A 15747-nucleotide genomic window follows, 5' to 3' on the forward strand; every position below is an offset into this window, starting at 1 on the left:
CTGTGTGCCCCTTCCCAGGAGGGGAAGAGCTGGGGGGACTGAACTGAAAGGCAGCAGCACTTTTCCTGGCCAGGAGGGCAGCAGCCTGGCATGCGTAATTCAGTGTGGTTTCAACGTCCCATGAGATGCCACTGGACATGCAGTGAAGCATGCTGGGACCCAGAGCCCTGACCCGGGGCATCTGCGGGAAAGGGAGGGACACGCTGGAGGCCCGTAGGGGGAAAGGGAAGCAAGAGGCAGCCGTGCACTCACCAGCAGGAGAGCAAAGCAAGAGCAAGCACCAGCCAAGAAAAGGCGAGCAAGGGCAGTGCCTGTAAGAAGCATCATCCCTGGGGGGCTGAGGGTGCTATGGGCCCACGCACACGGCTGTGGGAATGTCCCCAGAGGTGCCAGGGCTCCAGACACACACAGTACCAGCATCGGTGGGACGCAGTGGGGTGATCACAACACCCCAGGTAGGAAAGCTGCAGACCCGGCCACTAGCATACACCAGGACTTACTTGCCCCACTCCATGCCTGCACTCAGTTGCCTGGGCTCTTATAGGGCTCTTCTTTAATATCGAGGGGGTCCCTTGTAAATAGGGCTCATGTGCTGCCGGAGCTGGGACGTATAACCTCTCTCCGCTTCCAAGGGTTTGAGGAACAAGGCGAGGGCGATGTATAGGGCTGGAGTGCTTGAGGCTGTGCCCGGACTGGGGGAAGCAAGTGAGGGGGCATTGTCCCCCTGCATCCCCTAATCCTGCAAAGCGTTGACAGCAATCCATTTCCAGGAGCCGGACTCCGGATGCGTGGGATCACGAGTGAGAGGTGGTCACAAGGCAGCTGGCAGGAGACGATGTGGGTTAGCCCGGTACAAAGCACCTGTCTCGGAGCATCGGCGCTCTGCACAGCCGGCTACCTGCTCAGGGTGGGTCAGGCGCGCAGCCGGCTCCTGCACACAGGGACAGGACCATAGCTGCCAGGACCAGGCTTCTCCCCGGGGAAACTTGGCCTCATGCCGGGCTCAGCAAGAGGAGGGAGATTTCTTCACGGCCTCCTCCAGTGTGGGCAGAGACGCTGCCATCCGTGACCATGTAATTAGACATTATTCCACATACCAGCACTAAAACTCTGCCCCGCCAGGAGCAGCCGTGCAGGGAGGTCAGGCCCCTCGCCTCGAGGCATGATCCTTCAGGATTATTCCCCCCGAAATCGGTGGGCAGGGTTGTGTGGGGAGGTCGGAGGTTCCTCGCCGGCGTCTGAGGGGGCGGCGGGCAGCCTCCACACGCAGCCCCGCTTTCCTCACGCCAAATTGCTCTGACGAGCGATTGCCCCTATCTTTCGCGTTTTCCCGCAGGGACGCTGCCCAGGCGCCACAGCGTGGGCGCAGCGTGGGGGGCCGCGGCAGGACCCGCTTGTGCGTGGGCGGGGTGGCAGCGGCACCCCCTCCCCCGGCCCCTGCCCGGGGCCCTGCCCGGGCTCCCGTGGCGCCCGCCGGCAGGGTGAGGGGGCAGAGCGGCGGGGGGGCGAGTGGCCGTGGGCGGGCGTCCCCCCTCGGGAGAGGGTCCGCGGGTGCCCAGCGCCAGCGCGGGCGTGGGCGGGCGTCCCCCCTCGGGAAGTTGTGCGCTCGGAGCCGGCGTGAGGCAGGATCGCGAGGGGAGGAAACCCGAGTTCGCGGCGCCGCTGCCGTCCCCGCGCAGCGCGGGTGCGCGGGGGCAGGAGGGAGCGCGAGCGAGCGGAGGCACCGCCGACACACCGGCTCCGCCGGGCCGCCCCTCCTCAGCCGGGCAGCGCGGCCGCCAGCCCTCCGCCGGCCGCCCACCCGCCCGCCCGCCGCGCCGCCGCGCCGTCGCCCGGCTCCGCGCCCCCGTCCCGCGGCGGCAGCCCCGATCGCCCGGCGGGGTCGGTCGGGGGAAGGTGGGAGCGGCGGGGGCGGGGGCGGGCGGCAGCGGCGGGGGTCGTCGCCATGACGAGCGCGCGTGCCGCCGCCTCCCGCCGCTGAGCGGGGCGGCGCGCGGCCGCTGTCCCTTCAGCACCGCGCGGCCGGCGGGGCCGCCCTCCCCGCCACCGGCACCGGCACCCCCACCGGCACCGGCACCCCCACCGGAGCGGGGCGGTCCCGGCAACGGCAGCGAGGCGAGCCCTGGCGGCCCCCGCGGGCGGCGGCGATGGCGGGCCGGGGCCGGGGGCAGCAGGGCGCGCCGGCGGGGGGCCGCGGCCGCTGAGAGAGCAGGTAGGGCGGGCGCGGCGGGGCGCGGAGCGGAGCGGGGCGGGGCGGCTCCCCCGCGGCAGCGGCCCGAGCGGGCGGGGGGCGGCAGCGCCCCCGGGGCAGAGCGGGGCCCCGGGCGGGGGCGGCGGCGCGGGGCTCCGGCCCCTCGGAGGAGGCGCGGCTGGCGAGCGGCGCGGGGGGAGCGGGGCCCCGGGCGGCGGCGGCCGGGGGGGTCCTCGTCTGGTGGGGCCGGGGCGCGGCGGGAGGGAGGGAAAGGTCCGCGCGGACCCGGTCGCACAAAGGCCGTGTGTGATGGGGGGTTTCGTAGGAGCGACAGCCGCAGCCCAGGTGAAGGGGACGGGGAGGGGTGGGAGGCTGCAGCTGGAACAAAGGAGCCTCCCTCAGTGTCTTCAGTTGGAGGTGGGAGAAAGAAAGGGGGGGAAAGGGGAAAAGGGCAGAAAAGGGGAAAAGGGAGAAAAAGGGGAAAAGAGGGAAGAAAGACAAAGAAAGAAAGAGAACGAAAGAGAAAGACAAAGAAAGAAAGAGAAGAAAGAAAAAAGAAAGAAAGAAAGAAAGAAAGAAAGAAAGAAAGAAAGAGAGAAAGAAAGAAAGAAAAAGAAAAAGAAAAAGAAAGAAAGAAAGCATCAATAGGTGAACATGCTGTAGATTTGCTCATTCTGCTGATTTTCTGTGCAATTGCATCCTAGGTTTTCATTCTCTATACACCTTTGGCAGGAGCTCACTATGACAGGGCAGAGTCTGAGGGCTTTATCTGAAGCGAATTTTGAAGACAATGAGATCAGCATCAACGTTGGAGGCTTTAAGAAAAAGATGAGATCCAACACATTATTAAGGTTCCCTGAGACCAGGCTGGGCAAACTGCTGAGCTGCCACTCAAAGGAGTCGATACTGGAGCTCTGCGATGACTACGACGACACCAAGAACGAATTTTATTTTGACAGGAACCCCGAGCTCTTTCCTTACGTGCTACATTTTTATAACACTGGCAAGCTCCATGTGATGGGTGAACTCTGCGTGTTTTCTTTCAGCCAGGAGATTGAATACTGGGGAATCAATGAATTCTTTATAGACTCCTGCTGCAGTTACAGCTACCATGGGAGGAAAATGGAGCCAGACCAAGAGAAATGGGAGGAACAAAGCGACCAGGAAAGTACCACATCTTCCTTTGATGAGATTTTGGCATTCTACAATGATGCCTCTAAATTTGACAAACAACCCTTTGGAAACATCAGGAGGCAGCTCTGGCTCGCTTTGGATAATCCTGGCTACTCAGTCTTAAGCCGAATCTTCAGTGTCCTTTCAATAGTGGTGGTGTTGGGCTCCATCGTGACCATGTGCCTGAACAGCCTCCCAGACTTTCAGATTGTTGACAGCAACGGGAACCCCGAGGAAGACCCTCGCTTTGAAATCGTGGAACATTTTGGTATTGCATGGTTCACTTTTGAACTGGTGGCGAGATTTGCAGTAGCTCCTGACTTTTTAAAATTTTTCAAGCATGCCCTGAATTTGATTGACCTAATGTCTATCCTTCCATTTTATATTACCTTAATTGTCAACTTGGTGGTGGAAAGTAGTCCAACTTTAGCAAATTTAGGCAGGGTTGCACAAGTCCTGAGACTCATGAGGATCTTTCGCATCTTAAAGCTTGCTAGACACTCCACAGGTCTCAGGTCTCTTGGAGCTACCCTGAAGTATAGCTACAGAGAAGTGGGGCTTCTTTTACTTTACCTCTCTGTTGGCATCTCCATTTTCTCAGTAGTGGCTTACACCATTGAGAAAGAAGAGAATGAGGGGTTAGCCACCATCCCTGCTTGTTGGTGGTGGGCTACCGTTAGCATGACCACAGTTGGCTATGGGGATGTTGTGCCAGGGAGCACTGCTGGCAAGTTGACGGCGTCTGCATGCATCCTAGCTGGTATCCTAGTGGTAGTGCTTCCCATTACACTGATCTTCAATAAATTCTCCCACTTTTATAGGCGTCAGAAGCAGTTAGAGAGTGCCATGAGAAGCTGTGATTTTGGTGATGGCATGAAAGAAGTTCCGTCGGTCAACTTAAGGGACTACTATGCTTATAAAGTTAAATCCCTTATGGCCAGTCTTACCAATATGAGCCGGAGTACCCCCAGTGAGCTGAGCCTGAATGATTCACTGCATTAGCGTACAAGTTTGACAGCAGTTTGCATGAGAGCTATCAAGAGCTATGTTTATAAATGTTTTCCTATTTGTCTTCTTTTTTCCTAGAGGATAGTGTTGCTGACACTGCACTAACTTTGCACTTGAGAAACTAAAGACATTTCTATTACAAGTTGAGAGTTTGCACATTTTCATCCTGTTGCATAGGTACTAAATGCTGACTTTTCCATACAAATGTTACCACTTCCATGACATTAGTGCTAGCAGTATAGTGATGATCTGTTGCTTTGTGCATTTCCTCATCTGAGCAGAGAAATGAACGTACCCAAGTGGAATAAAAATTCTCAGCTGTGACGTAAGTAATGAAAAAATCACCTATCACCTATACTGGTATCTGTACTAGTGTAGGACTTCCCATGCATTTTACAACAGTTTAAAACAATCACCTGTGAATCACTGACATGGGAACACTTTTTCCTATCTTTCTGACCCGTAATTCCGATCATCACATGTCTGAAAACACCTCTGAGCTTCACATTTCAATGGAAGTTTGCTTACTCTTGAGCATGTGTGTTAAAAACTGGGTGTTCTTGTTCTGAAATATTATGTATGGTAATATTTTTCAGAAGCTCCTAAGCATAGACCTACCTCTGCTTCCAAGATTAGGTCAATACTGAGCCCTCTGAAGAAGCCCACCCCTCATTTTCAGATAGCTACATATTCAAAGACTACATTTCCACAAGTGACTCTAGGTATGGAGGTCCATGAAGACATCTCAGGTTCCCATTTCCAGAAGTGATCTGCACACAGCTCAGTTCCAGTGAAGCTGAAGATATGCCGTATTTCAGTCCTTCAAAATGGTTCTGAGATTAGACACACAAAAACGTGGGTTTTCAACAATTAGAAGCTCCAATGAAAAACTTGGATTTGTTTAATGAAGCGAAATATTCCCACATGAACATTACAGGCAGCATTTTAGGAACTGACATTCATATACTGCAAAAAGACTAATTATAAAGATGCCATATGTGATGCTGAGATATAAAATCTAATTTTATCAGGAAAGCTTGAAAGCAGGTGTTGATGGCAGACAATTCCATTAAGCTTTCTGCCAAGGAAACTCTAAGGAAAAAAAAAAACCTGTAAGTCACATTTTCCCACAGAAAGAAGCTGACAACTTACAGCTAAGGAAGAGTATAAGGGCCTAAGAAATGAAAAGATAAAAAAAAAAAGAGCTTAATACTGCACTCACTGTGGGCAGATCCTCCTACCTGCTTCTGTGACGTAGTCGATTTAAATCCTTTCAAGGGCTGGCCTGTACTTTTTTTAAAAGAAAAAAAAGATGTGAGAGAGCAGATCATCTGCGTTTTCAAGAGTAATCATGAATCTGCATAAACTTATTTTTTGAGTGCTCAGCCTCTTCCCTTATGCAATTGTACAGAGATCAAACACTTGTAGCAACAGGCAGAAGCCACTGCTTCCCTCTCTTTATACTTCTAGGGATCTGTGCTATAAAACAAACTACTGGCACTCACTGGGCAGATTCTGCTCCTTTTCCATCCCATTTATTACATATAATGTTCCAATTAATTATTTTTAAAATTGTTTTTGCTTTACTTGTGAAGACTAGGGAGGTTCAGAAAGTAAATTCAAACTAGTTAGAAAAGAAATTAAAATACTAAAGCTAAAATTGTCAAGTTTGGAAGCCTGTGTTTGTATACCACAACAAGAAGTGGCCCAACTGGCAAACTAAAGCAAATATGGTACGAATCGGTAATTCACCTTTTTAGGCTATTAGATGTTGCTGTCTGGTCTGGATCTTTTACGTTGTTGCTGTATCAGCTCCACCTAAAACCAGAAAACTGAGCACCCAGGATCAGATTCCTGTATTCCCAGTGATCTATCACGGAATACACAGTGTGAAATAACTTATCGCCCCACATCATTTCCTTTGAACACCCTCCCTTCCCATCAGTTAGAAGTTGATTTAGGCCATGAAGTGTGAAGGAAGCGGGTCCTTTCTAACCTTACCAAATAAAACTCTTGGAGATTTCAACATAGCCTGCCAAGTTATAAAGTCAATAGGCAAGATGTTGCTTACTGTCCCTGAAAACTGAAGAGCCATATACATGGCCCTGAAGGTAGACTTAGATAACCCAAATTAGGTGTCCAAACTTGAAACATTTTGCTAAGGTTTTCACTTCTGGAGGGCTGGTTCAAGTTCTCTGCTGGGTCACAGGCGTAAATTCAATAGTCTTGTCCCTGCTTTGTATGGCACGTGCGTAAACTATCATACACCTACAATCACCCATCCAAAACACGGCACAGCACTAGGCTGCCTGTTGGATTGAAATACCATGAAAGAAATAAGGGAAGGAAGAGATGGGCTTGCGCAGCACATACACTCCAGTCGGGTTACGTGCTGCAAGGGTGGCAAACTCTCCCACTGATGTCAAGGACACTGCAAGTTCTCACTAGGTCTGTTGGTTGGGGGCCTTCAGAGAATCCAGCTCCAAGCAGTGGTTTTATCTCAGTTTCATAAGCAGTAGATTCACAGAGTTGCAAACCAATGACTTTCAGGGCAGTTATTTGAAGAGACCTGTAAACTTGCCAAAGAGTCACAAATTCCCTCAGCTGTTGCTAGTTTAGCATTGCAAAGGTTGGATCCAAACTTTGCAACACATCATTTCAATAACCTATAGCTTATCTTATGTTCTAGATTTATTATTATTCGTAGGGTTGATGCTCTGTCATTTCTGCAAATATTGAATGGAACGTGTCCAAATTGCGTTTTACTAAAGAAAATGAAATGCCCCAAGGAATTATGACTTTTATTGTATTGGTTGAAAGGAATTTTCATTATTGCTTTTTTATAGAAGTGCTTTGGATCAAAGACACTAAATAAATAAAGTACTGAAATTTAATATGTTCTTATTATCATGACAATGACTTTACACAGTACACAGGAATTCCCTTCATAAACTTAACTAACTCCATGTTAAAAGTAGTCAGATTTTTGCTCCCCCCTCCTCTGGAAGAGCATTCCAGAGCTGCGCTGCTCTCCAAGGCTTGTGCAACTTTTAGCATAATTTTATTAATGGCTGCTTTATAACAGTTTTTTCTCATGCCACCACTGTTCTTTAGCTTAAATATTTCATTTTCCTCTTAGTGTTTGCATGCATGATATATTTGTAGACAGCAACCATATGCCCTTACATGCTTATTTTCATGGGATTATACCTGCCAAGCTTCCTTTTAGTTTTCTTTTTGCAAGTCGTGTTGCCCTGACCATCCTAGGGAATGTAGCCTTATTTTCTGCATTACTTCTGCTTAGATTTAATCTGTTTGAGCTGGCGTTGTACAGTAGTCTATCGCTTTGTACAGCAGTTTTAATATTTGCTTATGACTAACAGAATTTTTCACTGAGGAGGGTAACAATTGTTCCGATTTCAGTAACGTCTTAGCTCTCCCAAAATATCTAGGTAAGGAAGAAGGAGGCACACCCTTCCTGCCATTTTATGAAGTAACCTCTACTCTAGGGCTCAGTCCAATAAGTGCTGAGAATCCTCATCTCTCATTAAACAAAAGTTACAGGAAGATGTTTACACTTTGAAGGAAAAATTCAACCTCTCCAAAGCCTCAATGAGGAGAAGAGGTGGTGTACTTTTTGAGTAGTCAGTACTTTTACTAGACTTTGTAAATCACTGTTTCATAAGAGCAGGGCATCTTCACTTCTATAAAACAGTGGGTCAGAAATGAAGGATGAGAGGACTAATTGGCTGCTTTCTCCAGTGTTTGAAACTTGAAAATTGTTGTGGTCAGAAATCTGCTTACTATGGATGTGCTGTTTAATGAAAAACATTGCACTTGGCATGTGCTCCTCCTGCCTTGTGATGGTCACCTTCCTGGCACCAGTGAAAACGCTGCTCCTGCTCTCTTTCGGCTGAGAGCTTTGAAGTGCTTGAATGAGGATTATGGTAATATTTCAAACAAGGCAACTTACTTTATTGCAAGGAATAAATTGTTAGAGAATCTTGATTTCTAGTACAAATCTAGGCTATTATGAGAGTTGGAGATGTCCTTGAGAAGCAATATGTTACACTATTTTCCTGAGATGTAAAATCTATATATAGATTGTGATTAAGCTTTTTATGTATGTTTAGATTTTGTATTATTGCCTGGTTTATTATTCACTTACTTTCATCAGTTGCTAATTCTCTCTTTCCCTGCAGACTATTTTATCCATTTTGAAAGCAGACTGTTTTTTCCTCACTTACTATATATAGCATGAGCTACTTCACATTGCAAACTTAAAAACAAAGAATTTTGCATTTAATTTTCCAACTTTAATACCTCCAGTATTTGTACCTTTTTGTACAGGACTAATGAGACTGCAGGGAACTACTGTATCTGGTGCTCTTTGTACTACATTTCTTGTCCCAGTAGTGTATAACACACTCAAGAACTCAGCTTTGTGCCGCAAAATGGAAATTAAATGCATAAAAAAGTGTATTTCACCAGGGATTAAGAACTGATTTAAGTTTCAGAATATTCTGAGTATATGTTATAATCAAAGAGAAGCCTGGATCTCATTGTGAAGATAGGTTTCTTTTGAACATATACATCAGGCTAGATTTCTATTTTTAGGAATGCTCTTAATTGGGAGGGGGGGGACCCACATTTTTCAGTTGAGCACAAGCTTCTTGTTCTCTACCTCACAGACTGGGGACTAAGCAACATACCAATAGCACTTGTAGGCACTAAATCAACTTGACATGACCTTTCATCTCTTCCAAAACAACCCCCATCCTTAGAGGGCCCAGCTGTGCACATATAAGCAGCAGAAAGCCCCTGGAGTAACTGCTCTTGCTGTGCTAGTTATCTGTTTCCTCTCACAATACTCCTGACTTTAATCTACTTTTGATGGTACTTTCAAACAACATTCAACCCACAGTCACCACTCATATCCCTTGGTGAGGTGTTGTGCCAGAACTAGTCTTTTCTCATCATGTTATTTCTTTTTTTTTTTCCAATTTATGCACCTGGCTTCCCATTAAGTTATACCAGAAATTAATTTGATCTCCTGTAATTTATTTTCAAGTTGCCTACTACTTAGGCAGGGCTAGAAGAATATTCCCATCCAGTTTCTGAAGCATCTTTTACTGATTCTGCCTTTTTCCTTTAAAAAAAAAGAAAAAAAGTAAGATGATGCTTCTCACCTGAGAATAATTTGCTGGGTTAACAATGCAACAATAGGCAATACATTATTCAAAGCAAAGTTCTCTGCTTAGCTGATCCACAGACAGCTGTAATGTCTGTGCCTTCAGAGAAATCGCTGAGTTTGTTAAGAAATATACCTTCATTAAGGATTGTGGATCTCTTCACCTCTCATATATAAAATTATGGGTCATCAACTGGAAGAGGCAACCTCCAAACAGTCTAGAAAGTGTTTCCCAAGATAGCGTGACACTGCTGGCAAAGGTCTGGCTCTGGTATTTATTTCTCCTGCTAGTACAGAAGGTGGAGAACCATCTCACAGGTGTTGAGGCTCAAACTGAGCTCCCACTGGACACTGCAGAAATTTGTTTGCCTGACACTGCCTCACCCTTTACACACAACCCTAAATCATGTAAGTCCTCACTTGGATAAATGCATGCATCCGGCTATAGGAAGCAGTGGCACAAACCCAACACTTCAGCTTCACAGAAGTGTGGAAGAAACATCAGCACGTCCCACTCTTTTTTTTCTTTCAGGGTATCAATGGGGTTTGGCTTCTCACTGATCCCTGTTCAGAAATAAACAGGACTAAGTTTTGGGGGGATTGGACGAAGTCTGCTATAAATCTGCCAATTTCTTCTATACATCTAAAGCACCCTAAGAGAGCTGCCCACTTTCAGACGCACGGTCCAACATCTGCTTGTGGTCACCACATGCACAGGCGCTCTGCATGGTGCACAAGTCTGTGTAGTTCTGAGCAGACTATTCCACTGATTACACTGTTGACCTTCAAAGAAAATTTTTAATCACATTTGGAAGATGAGTGGTACTTAAACATCATGGTTTGCTTACCAGCAGGCACTGCTCTGCCTACGGTTTGCTTACCGGCAGCCACTGCTCTGCCCATCTTAAGTCCTGTACCTCTTGCTTCACCCTCTCTACCTGTTTGCCATATCCTGACATGGCTGTTCCTGCAGCCCCCATGACAGATGATGAACGGGTGATGTGGTGGGGCCATAACATAGCAAAAGGAGTGGCTGGAGTTCCTGACTTAGAAATGTCAATCCCACCGACTTTCAGTGGAAATTGTCCTTTTAAATTACTATGCTATTTTTGAAATTCATGTTCTGTCCCATTCTAGGAAATGTTCTGAACATCGACACCCTAGCATAGCCCCTTTAATGACCAGCCATTTAATTACCAAGTAAATTCTAATTTATTTCTATTGCACCAGTGCCCAGGCACTCCAGATCAAGGGCTAGCACCTCCATATATTAGGTTTTCCACGTATGGCAAAAGATAACACATCAAAAATGTGGTTTACTTTTGTGGAAAATCCGTTCTCTATGTTGTTTCTTTCTTTCTTCTTTCCATACCAAGGCACAGCTTCCTACTGTTGCTGTTAGTATGATCCTTTTTTAACATTTTGATCCCTACCCTGAAAACCCGAAGGAAGAAGCCCTGGATGTATTTTCCTCTGGTGAAGTGGCTCTCAGTATTCCCTGTGGGAACATGCTTTAAAGAAGACAGCTGAAACCTGGAAAGAGGCCGGTGCCACATGCAAGCACCTGCAAGAAGAGTGGGTCATACCCATCCATTTCCCCCTTATGCATCTCCTCCTCTCTTGCACAGTCAGTGGAGAGGCAAGGCAGGCCCCACAGCAGGAACATCTCAAACAGCCAAAGTCAGGATGCAGCTCCTTCTCCAATCCTTTCATATTCAGCCTGGCAGGTGAGCTATCAGGTTTGACAGTTGTGTTTTGCATGGGACTTCTCAGCTGTGGTACTGGAAATGCTTTATAAATATAGGGCAATTTTGGTTATGCTTTTAGTGACAAAAATGCACCAAGCCTTCCTTATACTTCTGTCAGTGAGGGCAGCCCCATTGCTGGCTCTCACGTTCCCCAAGCACAATAAACTGGAACCATACTGGAGCTCTCACCAGTGGTACCAGGGCAGTGCTGGAGAGCACAAAGGACACCTCTTCATGTGAGCTGTTACACAGCACTGGCCCATCCACCGGCACACAAAAATACAAATGTGCTTCCTCACACTTGGCAGGAGCCTCAAAGCACTGAAGCCATTCAACATGCCAGGAGATGGGAGTCATGCTGGGAACAGGAGGTGGCAGGTGTTTCTAGGTGCATTTGATTTTCTTAAGAATCCCTTTAGATTCAGAGAGAGGTCAGTCTAGACACAGACACACCAAGAATATAGAAGAAAAAGGCTACATGCTTTGACAGACAGTTAATGTTTCCTGAAACAAGATATCTGGGATATCTGACAGTTTTCCTCCCTGAGAAAGCACGAAATGCATCTCTCCATCCTGCTAGAGAAGGTGAGAAAAAAGCCATGGTGAATAAAAGATTAGTCTACTTGGATTCTGGGCTTTTGAAATAAAACATTAATCCTGTACAGTCCAGAAAAGAAGAATAATAAACCTGAACGGAAAGCAAAGCTGCAGCTGGAAGAGTGTTCAGATTCTTTGCTTACAAAGCGCACAGGACAGCCATGTCTTGCATGGCTTCATTTAGAGGTCTGGACCAAACAACGGAGGCCAGCTTCCCAAAGTTTAGATTCCCAAATCTTTAAGCACAGCCAGGGGTGTTAAGCATACCCTCCCCTCACTCGGGTCAGCAACAGGGAGCTCTAAACATGAAGTTGGCAGCCTCATGGTATTCTGGGGGGAGGTGAGTAAGCAAATATTGGGAAAGTAAGGCCATGCAGCTTCTGGCACTTGCTGTGATGAGGAGACGCAGCAGCTGTTTGGGTCGGCAGGACAGTGCACATTCAGCCCAGAGCAGCCTCATCTCCATTGATCAGGACAGAAGCTGGAAGGCGGCTCAGAAACACAGCAGTAATCTCTTCTTAAATATGACTGAATCGTCATTCCTTGTTCCAGAGCAAAGAGCTGAACTAAACACTTTAGTTCAGCATCTGTCTATAAAACAAACACTCTGCCACTAAGACTTCCTCCTACTTCAGCTGCAAGATAGGACCTGACTGTTGTGCTTTTTGTGGAGGCAGTAACTGCAGATAAGTGCTACGAGATGTATAAAAATTGTGTCAGTTGATGGGCTGAATAAATCAATGTTAACCACCTTTAAAAGGCTTCAAACTTATACCTACTCTTGGAATAAATCTGCATTAATTGTTGGGATGCAGGGCTCCTGTACTGCTGGTTCTATGATCCCAGAAATCCTCAATTCCTTATTTATCTCAATAATTACATACATGGGGGCTGTTTAAACATCTGGGTGTCAACAAAAGATTATAATTACACTAACTAGGAGAAAGAGGTTTATTGAATCTAATACAACGCTATTGCCATTGATTTCAGTGACATTACATTGTGGAATATAAACAGCCCGAAAAGCTAATGTATTTCTAGAAAAGCTGAGCAATCAGTGGTGGATGTGCTTCCTTTGCAGGATAGGCTGCTGAAAAAATACAACAGCTGTGTAGTCCGTCAACATTTTCTAGCACATAGCCATAGTGGGTTCCCAAATTACTTTTGGTTGTTTTAGAGTTTCTAACAGGATGAGAGGCTCTTGGAATGAGTCAGAGCAATATTTCAGCTGTATTTATTGAAATACTGAACCAGTCCTTACTGCATTAGAGACTTCTGTTCACTTTTCGGAGGTAAATCGGGTTTGGATTAAGCAATTATATGTGTATATAAATCAGTGCAGTGTTGAACATTAATACAGTCACCCCATTATTTTCTGGATGGTCTGAAGAACTTTAGTCTGTAAAGGTCAACTAACAGGAAAAAGAAAACAAAACTTTTCCTGGATTTTAGGAGACTCAGAAAAAGTTGTTTTATTAATTGTATTTATAAGTACAGAGTTTGATTTGTTTCTGCATTTTTTAATACAAAACACTTCAAAAAATTCTAGTCTTCTTCCATAGTCTCAGCAGGGAAAATTAGTAGATGACAAACAAATACAACTTATCTACAGACTGAAAGAAGGCCTGCATTTTAAAAAGAATTTCATGCTTTTGGATATGGTTGCTAGGAAAAATGGTAACTCTACTTAATCCTTCTTCAAATAATCTCTGACCTCCATAATCTCTGGACTATGACACCTGTTTTCACGTGCGATGAGAGATCAAAAGGACACCTCTTGCTGTTAAGCCTGTATACCCCATCGTACTGTAATAAAAATGAAATATCAATTGATGCATCACACTAACGGCTTAGTGTCAGATAAATCAAATCAAAAGCTTTTGGTCTCCCTCTTTGATGTATTGGCTGTGAGTTTTTCCTTAACAGTAACCATGCGGGCTTTGGAAGCCCAGGAGGAGTGCAAAGCAGCAGAAAGATCTGAAGAGGGGAAAAATTAGTGTTTTTGACATCAGTCAAACATCTGAGGGCCACGGCCATCTTCCCAGGCATCAGTCCTTTTAGTGACACCGAGGGAATGAAAGGACAGATAAGAGGTAGAGGGGGCATGTTTGTGTGTGTGCCTGTGCACACCTGTGTACAGCGAAAGAAAGATTATACTGGTCAGCTCCAAATACTGTCCCTGAGGGGAGACACAGGACTAGGAGGACTACATTTCTCTCTGGGAGCTGGCTAGGGAGAGATACTGCAATATAAAATATCCGCCCTCAGAAGAAATATCCGCAGGGAGAAGAGTCCACGTCTTTAGTAAAGAACATACAGTTTAATTAATTTGACAAAGAAAAATATATCCAGGTACACTAGCATGTGGCCGTGAATATTTACAAATTTGATTTCTGAAGTTGTGACACCTAAAGAAAAAAATTTTGAAGGTTGCTGGGGTTTGCAGTGCATGAGTAAATACCATTAACGTTTTCCCCCACGATGACAGACAGAAAACCAGCATTTGAGCCCAGCATCAGATTAGTTTCTTTCCAATGCTTTCCTGCTGGCCGGCTGTAGGCAGCTCCTGCTTACTGCCCAGTTTATCCCCTCCGAATTTTCTGTGGCCTTTAGAAAGGCCTGTTTGCACTGAACAAGTACCAGCACCAGGCAAGAAAACCAGCTGTTTGCCTACAGCACGTGAAAACTTCCTGTTCCCGCCATCACTTCCATCAAAGCTAAGCCCAGTGCCTACAGTAACAACTTGGGAGGCCAAGGGACAGCGCTACTGGACTAAGAAATGTCCTGGTGTGGGGCACAGAGCAATCGTTAGCTGATGCCATTACACAGGCTCTTCCACTGCACTGAGGCAATTTCCTAAGGGCCACTAAACAGGTTTTGTACATCAGTATAAAAATGGACACAAGGAACTTTTTCCTTTCCGAGGGTTAAACATGATTTTCAGATACCTTGGTGTGGGCATGCCTGCATCTGCATCGGGGGCTACGGCCATGCTGCAGTCCTGTCAACAAAGCAAAGTTGCATCAAAAGCCATTTGCCACTGCGGCCTGGCCTTGTCCCCGAGATAAGGAGCTGGCTCTTGCAAGGCTTCCTAGACCTCAGGCATTGGTTTGAGCATAGTGCTAGCCTGATGCTGATCAACAGCTTCCAGATTCACGCTAAGTCATCTCTCGGTGGCAAAGCGGTACCCACTGCTTCGTGTTGCTTCCTCGCAGTTTGCAGGAGCCTCAGTGCCTCCACTACAGCAGGAGAGGGAGAGGAGGAGGAGGGTAGGAGGGGGACAGTGGTTCCCAGCAGGGCACACCACTTACACAACCTCCTGAATACGTGTACAGCTCGTTCAGCCTTCTTGATAAAACCACCTCCATCCACACCTGCCCAGGGTTAGAGCATGGAAAGTCTCTCCATGCGGAGACAAACATCATCTGCAGTCAAAATCCTCCGTGACCCCAGAAGGGAGTGCGGGAGGAAAGGAGGAGAAAACACCACCCTTTCAAGTGACTTTGGTTTTTTTTCCCCATGTTTATTTGCTTGGCACTGTTATGGTATGTTTCCATTTATAAAATTTAAAAAAAATAAAACTTCTATCTTTAAAAGTGGCAACTGAATAAATAAAGCACAAACATAAAAGACAATAAACATGAATGGAAGAAAATCAGATATGAAACAGCGACGTAGAACAGTAAGTTACATAGACGACTACCTGATTTGCTTTTGTCGGCCAACACTATTTTCCTCAGGTCCATAGTTAGCCTTATAAGCAACCGGGCCAGGTGCAAATGCCATATGCTTTTTCTTTCCTCCCTGAAGAATTTTTTTTAATTTCTTTCTTTCTTCCT

General features: G+C 46.6%; 1 protein-coding gene across 1 annotated transcript; it reads left to right on the forward strand.

Annotated features, from left to right (window-relative positions):
* Nucleotides 1-2932: 2932 nt before the first annotated feature.
* On the forward strand, nt 2933-4366 carry KCNS2 (potassium voltage-gated channel modifier subfamily S member 2). Its single transcript, XM_075495756.1, has one exon. The coding sequence runs from the start codon at nt 2933-2935 to the stop codon at nt 4364-4366; it is 1434 nt and encodes a 477-aa protein (XP_075351871.1).
* The last annotated feature ends 11381 nt before the right edge of the window (nt 4367-15747 follow it).

Source organism: Mycteria americana, chromosome 2, assembly GCF_035582795.1.
Source record: "Mycteria americana isolate JAX WOST 10 ecotype Jacksonville Zoo and Gardens chromosome 2, USCA_MyAme_1.0, whole genome shotgun sequence".
In the NCBI taxonomy this organism is placed as follows: Eukaryota; Metazoa; Chordata; class Aves; order Ciconiiformes; family Ciconiidae; genus Mycteria; species Mycteria americana.

Coding starts and splice junctions, on each gene's coding strand:
- KCNS2 (XM_075495756.1), top strand. CDS start 2,933: ATGACAGGGCAGAGTCTGAGGGCTTTATCTGAAGCGAATTTTGAAGAC.